The following is an 11,580-nucleotide window of genomic DNA, read 5'->3' on the forward strand; positions in this document are numbered from 1 at the left end:
GTAACCAGTACAAATGAGGTGACTACTGAGTCCCTAAGTACACAGGTGCCAAGTAACCTAGAAGACAAACCCTGAAACGCTTGTCCTTGTAGTCCCTCTCTCGGTCTCTGTCTCTCAAGTCCCGCAGGTCCTTATCGCTAAGCCGGTGGTCCTTCTCGAAGTTCCTGGCAGAGATTATCCTCCCGCTGCCAATTCTTCGTCCTCCAATCAGGCGAAGTCCATCACTGTCTTTCTCCAATGGGCTTCCTGAGCGCCGGGAGCTAACAGCGGCCGTGACGTGGCAACCCCCTCCGAAGCTTCGCCTCTGTGGGCTGAGAACAACATCTAAGTCATCTTCTTTCAGGCGCTCTCGTGGGTCTGGAAAGATGCCAGAAACAGAAAGGTAAGCAAGCCAGCAAGGGCATTTTCCTCCTCCATGGTATACCCATGACGTGGTGGTGGGGTTCCTGGAGAAGAGTCACCACTACAACAGTTACCGAGTAACATGTACGTTACATATTTACATAAGACAGCCTTTGCTTTTTTATCTTTAGTAGCAATCAATGTACTTAATCATAAATGATTTTCCCAGATTAGTTTCCATAATCCCTTTTGACTATGTCCTTATGTATGTAATTATTAGCAAATGTTTAGTCAACTTAATGTTATGTGTCAGCATTTGAAAAAATTACTTAAAAAGTTAGCATCTCTTCAACAAATAGTATTGAACAGTTGGATATCCATACACAAACAAGTGAACTTGAATCCACACCTGGTCTCATATACAAAAATTAATTCAAAATGGATAATAGATCTAAATGTAAAACCTTATCAGCGGTTCTCAACCTGTGGGTCGAGAACAATGAAAATACACCCTGCATATCAGATATTTACATTACAATTCATAACAGTAGCAAAATTACAGTTATGAAGTAGCAACGAAAATAATTTTATGGTTGGGGGTCACCACAACATGAGGAACTGTATTAAAGGGTCATGGCATTGGGAAGGTTGAGAACCACTAAAACTTCTGGAAGAAAGGACAGGAGAAAATCTTTGTGACATTGGGTTAAGCAAAGTTTTCTTAGGCATGACACCACGAGCATAATCTCTTTAAAAAAACGATAAAGGGGGCTTGATCAAAATTTAAAACCTCTACTCTTTGACAGATACAATAATTCCTTTCTTAAGTTCTCTTAAGGTAGTTGATAGGTTCCTTAACTTTAAGTGAAACAATGTGTAACAAAACCAATTTTACCAGAGGCTAATTGATATAAACAAGAGTTAAATTCCCATGGCATTTCCTCAATGTTAAAATGGAACGACACTGAACAAATGATGTTCTTTGAGAACCTGGCATAGTACTCAAAGAATGGAAAAACAAGCCACAAACTGGAAGAAAACATTTCAAACCATATAGCTCATAAAAGGCCTGTACCCAGTACATATGAAAACTCTAAGAAAACTCCAAATGGCTTGAAGAGACACTTCACCAAAGATGATATATGGTTGGCAAATAGCAATATGAAAAGATATTCAACATCATTAGCCACTAGGGAAGTGTAAATTCAACCGTATATGATGCCACTACACATCCATGAGAATGGCTACACTCAAGAAGAATGACTGGCGCTCTCCCTCCTGAGAGCAGCCAGGCCTTTCCCTTCCCCCTCTTCTTCCACCAAGTCCATCACCTTTGACTTTCTCCTGAGCTCCAAGGGCCCTTCTTCTCTCTGCCTCTCTAACTTGTTTGACCTTATGCAGCCCAGCGGGCTCATTCTACTCCCTCTGTAACTTTCTAAATAAACTTTCTCTTATAATTTGAAGAAAAAGAAAGAAAGACTGACCATTCCAAGTGCTGACAAGGATGTGGAGCAGCAAACGGAATTCTCATCCAGTGCTGTAAAATGGTGTAACCACTTTTAAAAACAGCCTGGCAGTTTCTCAAAATGTTAACCACATCTACCATATGACCCAGCCATACTAGTTTAAAGCTATTTACCCAAGAGACAAGAAAGCATATATTTCCATAGAGACTTATACATGAATGTTCATAGTTTTAATAGTTAATAACTGAAACAATCCGAATATCCACCAATAGATAAACGAATGGTGGCGAACTCATACAATGAAATACTATTAGAAAATAAAAAGGAATTACTTATATACCCAACAACATGAATGAATCTTAAAACAACTATCCTGAGTGGAAGAAGCTACCCAAATAGTGCACGCTGTCTATAAAATTCTAGGAAATGTAAACTAGAGTAGAGTGACAGAAAGCAGATCAGTGCTTGTCTGGGGGGAATTGTACAGAAGAGACTCAGAGGATACTAGGAAACTTTTGGGGGTGATGGAAATGCTTATTACTTTGACTATTATAATGGTTTCACAGGTGTATACACATGTTAAAACATCAAATGGTATGCTTTATGTGCACTCTATTATATGTCTACTAGAGGCCTGGTGCACGAATTTGTACACAGGTGGGCCTGATTGGGGCAGGGCCAGCAGGGGGGAGGAGATGCGGGAGGTTGGCCGGCTGGCCCCACCCCCCGATTGGAGTGGAGGGGGCTGATTGGGGCTGCATTGTGCATCAAAGCAACCAGTCATTCCGGCGTTCCGGTCACTTGGCTTTTATATAAATAGATTATATCTCACTAAAGGTGTAAGAAAAGTAAACATGTTAACACACACTCAAAAATTCTTCCTAGAAAAATCAGAAAACTAAAGATAAGTCCAAGTGAGAAAAATCTTTTAATCCTCTCATCAAAATCAGCTCCTAAAACATTTTGGTGTGTACTTTTCCAGAACTTTTATGCAGTGTCTCAGTTTTTTCCAACACAAGGTATAATATGGGCAGCTTTATATAACTTGGTAAACACATCTCCAACATGTTTTTTTTGTTTGTTTTTAATTTTTTTTTTAATATATTTTATTGATTTTTTACAGAGAGGAAGGGAGAGGGATAGAGAGCCAGAAACATCAATGAGAGAGAAACATTGATCAGCTGCCTCCTGCACGCCCCCCACTGGGGATGTGCCCGCAACCAAGGTACATGCCCTTGACCGGAATCGAACCCGGGACCCTTGAGTCCGCAGGCCGACGCTCTATCCACTGAGCCAAACCGGTTCTGGCTCCAACATGTTTTTAACAGCTAAACAATGCAATACTCACACATACTCAACCCATTTCTACTATGGACATTTAGGTTGCTTCTAAGTTTTCATCATTCGAATAAAGTCTGTGGCACATCTTTAATGATTCTGTTAGAATAAATTCTTTGAGGGGCATTACTGCACTGACTGCACTGGTAGATTCTTTGTAGAAGGATCTTATAACTCCAACTAAAGTCATCCCTATTTTCTTTGCTCAGTTATGATGGGTCTTCTCTTCTCAAAAGGAGTTCCTCTTGCAACAAGTTTCTTGACTAGTTTTTATATTGCCAGGTCTCCATTTCACTCTTCAGTATCTTTTCTAATTCAAAGGGGTAAAGGTATGGAAGATCAAACTTTACTCCAGTCTCAAACCTTATCTAAACCCTGTATTCAAATCATACTCCATTATGAATTAAGAACTGCCAGAACTGATTTATACCTGAGTACTAGTCTCTCATATAAGACTAAGCATAACCAGATTTCCAGCATAGCTTTATGCTCCCTACCACACCTAACTCAGTTATCTACATCAATGAATGACATTAGTACTTTTCATTCAAAAGCACATAGCCTAATGTGTCTACTTGCCACTGCTGCTACACATGAAGGCTATGATTTTACTCAACTGGAAATCAGTTTCCTGATAATGACGCTTTCCCTCCTTGCACAAAGCTCTCACAGCTAAGAATGAAGCCAGCAGCAAAGAGCATTGTCTCCAAACTGCTGCCCCCACTTCCGAGTGGCTGTGCTCACCTACTATCCTGCGCACCAGGGAAGGCCGGTCTGCATCCAACTCTTTTTTCACACTTTCCACTGGGGAGCTCCTCCCGGAAGCTGGGTACAGAGAGGCGTGCCACTTCTCAGGGTCCCAGACACCGTCACTATAAGTCAAAGGGCACCAACAGTTAGCATTTACACCCAGGAACGACACATGTTGTTTACAGAGAGGCAAAGAGAGGGATAGAGAGTTAGAAACATCGATGAGAGAGAAACATCGATCAGCTGCCTCCTGCACACTCCCCACTGGGGATGTGCCCACAACTAAGGTACATGCCCTTGACCGGAATCGAACCCAGGACCCTTGAGTCCGCAGGCTGACGCTCTATCCACTGAGCCAAACCGGTCAGGGCTGAATGACTCTTGTTTGACGGAGTTGGGGGGGAGGGCACAGATGAAAAGGCTCAGAGTCCTCCTGATCAGCCTACCTGGGGCAGACCTTTAAGAAGGCCCCTCAAACACAGTGCAAAAGCCACTAGAAGAGAGGAAATACCCTGATGAGGACTCCTGTGTTCAAGTCAAGTCTTAACTCTGCTTTCTGACCATGTGCCTTTGACCAAGTTATTTTCTAGTTTTAGTTTCATCACCAATTAGTTAAAAGGGAACTGGTTTAGCCGTCCTTAGAGTCCCTTGCAGCTCAAATCTTTGAATTAATGTTCAAAGCTAATTAATAATGAAAATAATGAAGACAATGTAATGAAATGCTAGTCATGTTCATAGTTTATCTGTAATATGTTGTGTTGAAGCTCAATGTCAAAACCCTATCTCCCCACTCATAATTCTATCAAGAAGCTCCAAAACAATACCATTCTAAATGTACCAAGTTTGATGTAACAAGCTGACCAAAAGCAGGCCCGCCCCCCGCCATACCTGTCGTATTTTTCAGAGAGGCATGAAGGCCTTTGTTTGGAATGAGGGCGTTCTTTTATATCCAAGAGCTCCTCCTACAAAGAGAAATCAAATGGTGATTTTGAATACTATTTCACACACTTTTGCTTATTTTTGTTTTCAGTAATTGAGTGTTTACCTTAAGCATTTTAAACAGTTCCTATTTATTTATACCTGACTTATTCCCGAAAGGACTGGAATCAGTTTAAGGTTCTTACAAGAAGTTCAAGCAAAACTGGCAAATAACCTAACAGTGATCAGTTTCTTGCTAAGAAACATTCTCTCACAAATCACTGTCCAATAATATATTCCACACACTGAATGCTCCTCACGGCATGGAAGCATCAGGCTTACCTGAAACCTCCCGCTCTTAAATGTTACCACTCTTAAATGCACCAGGTGCCAATTTATAAGGAGACAGATTTTTAAAATGGACTTCAAATTCAGAAACTTTTGTGTTTCAAATTACTATTAAGAAAGCAAAAAGACAATCCCCAAAATAGGGGGGGAAATTACATATCATATATGGTAATCTCCCTTTACCCCCAGTTACACTTTCTGAGGTCTGGAATTAGATAGTAGTGAAGGCTGCACAGCTTTGTGAATTCACTAAAAACCACTGAGTGGTGTACCTTAAAAGGGATGAATTTTATATTTTTGAATTATATCTCAATAAAAATATTTTTAAGTAAACACAAGTGAGAGATTCAGTTACCAGAGGATAATGTTTTGTTTAATTTCTCTTCTTACAGATTTATTACTCAATCAATGACTGATAAATGCCAACTATTCTCAGGTATAAGAATCACTCAGGTTGGTAAAAATGTTTTAACTTCCCCTCCCATATTATTTCAGTTTTCTTTGTTGACTTTATATGCTTGGCATTTTCCAGGCGTGAACAAATACTCAAGTGACTGACTATACAAAGCCTATGGGAGCAAAAGATAGAGCAATGAGCCAGTTGCACACCGGCATTCACTATGCTAGCAGTACCATTTGTGACAGGGTACACCTCTACTGGAATGTCGACAGAGGATAAAGAACCACTTTCTTCAATAATAGGCTGAGAAGTGGGAAAACAAAACCATTCTTGGACTGTAAAAGCTGATGGGAATAACTTAAACATCAAGGTAAACTTATACTTATGGTTCTTGAGAGCAGAGCTTCTTAAACCAATTTCAGGGCCTCAAGGAATCATACAAAATTGTGCATTTCAGCAGTGAGTGTTTATACCTTCAAACGATTGCCAGTAAATCCTAAAGAAGTTAAGAAGTAGTACTTTAAACCAATGACGTTTCTCAAAATGTGACCCAAGATCCACCTGCGCATTTAGGGAAACGTGAGAATGCTCCTCTTCATGGGCTTAGAGAGCTGGAATCTGTTAGCAAAGTCTCAATTGCATAAGACATAGGTATCCCAGCCTGAGAGGATTCCCCCCACTTAAGTGGGGAGGAGTCACCACAAAGTTTGCTTTTTTCGTAACTGTCACTGAACATTTCCTGGGTGCCAGGCGTAGTCTAGCACAGGCAGATGACTCTTTTTCCTGGCCTCACAGCTCTCCAGTTTCTCAAGAGGACTTGCTATCTCATCTAGAGCCCTTAACAACAATTATTCTTGGAAAGGAACCACTTTGGGATATTTTAAAAGAAAACCTTCAACTTTAGCTAAAGGAAAAATACTTGGAAAAGTGCCCACTATGGTTTTCTGCACAATTGAAACATTAAAACTGTATAATGATTTTTCCTTTTTTTTTTTGTTAATCCTCACCTGAGGACATTTTTTCCACTGCTTTTTATTTTTATTTTATTATTATTTTTAAAAAATATTTTATTGATTTTTTTACAGAGAGGAAGGGAGAGGGATAGAGAGTTAGAAACATTGATGAGAGAGAAACATCGATCAGCTGCTTCCTGCACACCTCCTACTGGTGATGTGCCCGCAACCAGGGTACATGCCCTTGACCTGAATCGAACCTGGGACCCTTGAGTCCAAAGGCTGACGCTCTATCCACTGAGCCAAACCGGTTAGGGCTCCACTGCTTTTTAGAGAGAATGGGAGGGAGGGAGGGGGGAGAGACACACACACATTGACTGGTTGACTCCTGGGAGCACCCTGACCGAGGGTTGGGGACAGGGAGTGAACCCACAACCCAGGTATCAAACCCATGACCAGGAATCAAACCCATGACTCTTGGGTGCACAGTCTGACGCTTTAAGCCACACCAGCCAGGGCTCCTTTCTTCCTTACTATTTATTTATTTTAGAGAGAGGGGGGATAGGAAAGGAAAAGAGAGTGAGACAGACAGTCAGACACATATCAATTTGCTGTTTCACCCACCTATGCATTCATTGGTTGATTCTTGTATGTGTCCTGACCAGGGATTGAATCTGCAACCTTGATGTATCAGGACAACACTGTAACCAACTGAGCTACCTGGCCAGGGCTATCATGACTTTCATACCATAATTCTGCTTTCTCCAATATAAACAGGCACCCCAATTTTTACATTAGCTTAAGAGTTTGCAACTAAGTGTGCCACTGAAATGCCACCTGTCAAAGATTACTATTCAATTCAGTTTATGAGAGAAACCTATGGCCATACTTTGAGTAGCTAGACTTTAGTATTCCTTGAACAACCCCGACGTTATCAAATGAGACCTTTGTACAAGAAAAACCAACCATCTGACTACTGATTTCAACGTAGGGTTTAAATCACAGTTACTGTTTTCTTCTCAGAAGCTTGCTGACTTCAAGTTTTGCAACTGATTTTCTCCAAGAAGGCTAGGTGGTTACTCAAACCAGTCCACTTCAGTTGTTTACTTTCTTAATGATTTTAAAGCAAAGACATAAACATGGTTGCACCACTGTGACCAATTGCCCACCAGCCACAAATGAGGGGGCCTCTTTTAAAGATCCCTTACAGACACTGATGGCTAAAATGGTGCCAATTCTCAACAAGTCAAGGCAATGAAGATCACACATGAAATTAAGCTCAGATAATCCAACACCTACTTTTTAGATTTCACATGCATGATGAACACTGGTCATTATCAAGATGAATGTTCTGTGTCCTCTGTTTTTATTTCCTGTCCCCTGGCAGGAGGCAGCATTTAATGAGTTGGTGGGAAGATAAAGAGCAAAGGAGGAATAGCACTAAGTATGTACACTCTATGGTCTAAGATCAGTCTGTTCACTTGAAGAAAAAACATGGATCTGAATAACGGGACAGTCCAAAGCATTTCTATTTTGTATTTCAAGTAGAAGATGATATCACTAATAGAATAGCCAGCGCTACACCTCAAGAACTGGTAAATAAGGGCCTCTGATGAAGGTAAGAAAAAGCTGAATGGCTCCCAAAGTTTCTTCACTAATACACATCACTATCTCCTCTGTTTCCTAAACCAATGGTTCTCAAACTAGAATCAGAGTCAGAATTCCCTGAAAGACTTGTTAAATGCTGATGACTAGGCCTTATCCCTAGACTTTGATTCAATACCTTTGGGATGGGACTTGAGACTTTATATATTTCTAACAAGTTACCAGATAATGCTAAATGCTGGTTCAAAGACCACACGGTGAGAACCACTGTCTAAACCAGCAGTTGCCAACCTTTCGGACCTCACAGACCACCAGTTGGTGACCGCTGGTCTAAAACACTTTTAATCCATGATTTTGAGGTGAGACCCACTCTATAACCTCCAAAAGTCTCTCAACATAATCCAATCAACTTATAAAATGCACATTTAAATACTACGGAAACACAGCTTTTGATCTCAGTAATCTGACCTGGCAAAATGGACCTCCATCGGTTTATAAATTAAGGGCTCAAACCCCTCAGGACAACAGGTGCATTTGAAAAATCCACTTATAACCATCCCCATTAATCATCACTGAGACTTAAGGGTAGGTCTGAAAGTACCCAGTGTGAGTCTAAATTGAGTTCCTGAGATGTTCATGGAAGCACAATGGACACCAACTGAACCAGGAGGAGTAACAATGTATCTGAGTTGCCTGACAACATCAACACCATGCATTGGGTTGTTCAAGGAATACTAAAGCCTAGCTACTCAAAGTATGGTCAGTGGACCAGCAGTTTTTAACTTGGGAGCTGGTTAAGAAACTGAATTTTCAAGCCCATCTCTGACCTAACATTCAGAATCACACTTTACAAGGTTCACAGGTGATCCCCGGACACAAGGAAACTCTGGTATGTTACCTTTAAAAGCACTTAGCCAAACATCTGGACCCCTTACCTTCATGGGGGAAAAAAAGCCCTCAAATTCTGAACAGACTATTGTTATCCCATAAAAACAACTGAATGCTAAACTATGAAGGGTCAAAGGTTAAGAAGCCTCTCATCTGGCCAATGTGTTTTATATTTTTTGACTTTGTAGTAAAATTCCCACATTTACAAAAGTTTTCACAAAATACATCACTTATGAAAATCACTGAGGACAGTTTTCTCCTACTTCTTCTAAACTTTCTAGCGCATGAACTTGAAGTGGTAGAAGTATTACTAAATGCTTTACTTATTCCAATTGTTTTTAATCTCTGTATGTTGATAAAGAATAGGCGAGCTCAAATACTATTACAGTTGTGGAACTAATAGACCATTTATTATGGTACTCAGAACTCAGGATTGCTTTAAGCTTTCGAAGAAAGGCTTAGTTTGCCTCAAGTCTCACATAAAATTAGTGTTGAGTAACATATATAAGAAAGCACTACCCTAACTTTGCCTAAACACAATCCTGAAAGTGCCATTAACTAAATCCTTTTGAATGGAATGGAAAGTAAGCCTATTTTCAACTAAATTTGGTAGAGAAGACTATTAAATCTAAGCCCCACTGTCACTCACTTAAAAAATGCTTTTCTTAACCATTTTAGGTACAGAGTTTTGAGGTTGGACTAAAAAAATGGGCTATAATGAGCTTTTTATTCTTTACTGTAGACATACATACGCTCTATCCCAAGAGAAACCAATAATAACGTTCTAAAAATGACTTAACCATCAAGATGGATAAACATTAAGATGAAATACACATGCCAGCCTCAGGTCAGCGTGTGAAAGTGTCAGTACTCTACCAGTCAGAACTTCATTCAAAAAAGTTCTGGCAGAGTTGAAATCACAGAAGCTTATAAAAGTTTCCCTTCATTTAATAAGCTTTTCTCCATTCACAATTCACCTGTCAACATTTTAGGTAATGAATTTAAGTTGTGAACACTACTCAACAAGCACCCTCAGGTTTGAGGAGAACTACATTGGGGAAGACCAAACCTGGAAGAAGTAAAATGCTATCTATCAACTCTCACTGTTACGCCCACACAGACTGCAGTAAGACAGCAATTAACCAAGAACTCTTTTGCACTTGAACACACTTTTCTCCCTCTAAAGAGTTTTTTTTTTAAATGCTAGAAATGAATATTACTTGACAGCATTAGATACTTTATCAAGTAGGTAAGAGTAGTGACACAAGTACACAAATAAGGCCTCACTTTAAAATATTAACCAATCGGTATCCTAGCAAGCCAGGGACAATACCACCTCCAAGACCTGACTGGGTCCATAGTAAGAAAGTATAGATATGGACCCAACTAGGACATAATCCTTTCTGTCAACAGTCCCAAGCACATTTTATATACTCCAGCCCAGTACATCGCAGGGAGCCAGAAATGAATTCACAGCTCACCCGGTCCTGTCAGCCTCTTCAGAAACATTCAGTAACTGACAAGATCCTGAGGGAAACAATAGCTTCAATAAAAATACCACACTCCCCTCCCACCCCTGGCAAAAGCAGATCTCTAGATGAGCAGTTTAAAATCACGAGTTTTCAGCTAGGGGAAATATAATTGAAGTCTTACTTCTGTGAGTCCATATTCAATTTGTGACAGGAACTAAAAAACAACTGAAAAATCTGGTGATTCTAGCCAAGCACCTAGAATGCACCCAAGAGCATTCCTTTGGGGTGTTCGCCTCTTGGAAAACATCAAAACACAGGACACTGCTTTTGTGAGGCATCTCAGAGATGCAGTTCTTACTCTATAGCATGTAAGTCAACAACATACCAGCTCTTACAGAATGTGTGTGCCAACGTACACTGGTCCACAAATTCATATGGGATCCGAGCCAATATTCCTCTCACCTGAAAGCTACCGAGAAGCAAATTCTACTTTAAACTGGGTATTCACTCTTTCAGAAAAAAAAGTTCAAAGCGATGCGTTACGAACTCTAGTTAACATTTAGTCCACAGAATGAATGGAATGTCACTACCATTTGAGATAATACCAATGAAATACCTACACAATGTTACCAACCTCCCCCACCTTTACGAAGAAACACTATTTCATTAGTAACAAAGCCTACTTTTGTATAGCGATGGGGGGCTTTGGAGGCCAGTTGCTTCTTCAAGTCAAGGAAAGCATCTCCATTTTCTATGTCACCCGCACTTCTCCTATCCATGGCTCCTCCCGGGTCTACGATTCTTTGCACCTGGAAGATAAAGGAGCACAAAACTGTCTCTGAGAACAGTACATTTGCAGAAGTCTTGACTGTTTCAGAAACGAAACTTTTCCCTCTTAAAATGACTACCATTAAGACACAAACCTTCACCCAACAACTGTGCTCTAAACCAGAGCCCCGTCGGAAATGGCACCCCTGGTACTGGGTTATCTTTTCTAGTAAATAAACATCAAAAAGGTGAGGAGAACAGCAGGGGAAGGTGCCCAGGTCTGGGGACAGCCTTTCAGCTGCTTTACTACAAAAAGGAACCAAGATCAGCGG

At 40.4% G+C, this 11,580-nt stretch overlaps 1 protein-coding gene and 1 long non-coding RNA gene across 2 annotated transcripts in view; one reads left to right on the forward strand and one right to left on the reverse strand.

The window, feature by feature from the left end:
• The window catches only part of EIF4ENIF1 (eukaryotic translation initiation factor 4E nuclear import factor 1), a 30,459-nt gene extending 18,879 nt beyond the window's left edge, over positions 1-11,580 (reverse strand). The window contains 5 exon segments of the mRNA XM_023746550.1: positions 71-357; positions 3,891-4,018; positions 4,785-4,858; positions 11,164-11,289; positions 11,404-11,580. Coding sequence (XP_023602318.1) covers positions 71-357; positions 3,891-4,018; positions 4,785-4,858; positions 11,164-11,259 — 585 coding nt within the window. The 5' untranslated portion in view covers positions 11,260-11,289; positions 11,404-11,580.
• Positions 257-6,556, forward strand: LOC111823806. Its single transcript, XR_002826907.1, has 3 exons — positions 257-382; positions 5,555-5,598; positions 5,695-6,556. It is a non-coding gene; the product is annotated as an uncharacterized LOC111823806 (long non-coding RNA).

Source organism: Myotis lucifugus, unplaced genomic scaffold, assembly GCF_000147115.1.
Source record: "Myotis lucifugus unplaced genomic scaffold, Myoluc2.0 scaffold_694, whole genome shotgun sequence".
NCBI lineage: Eukaryota > Metazoa > Chordata > Mammalia > Chiroptera > Vespertilionidae > Myotis > Myotis lucifugus.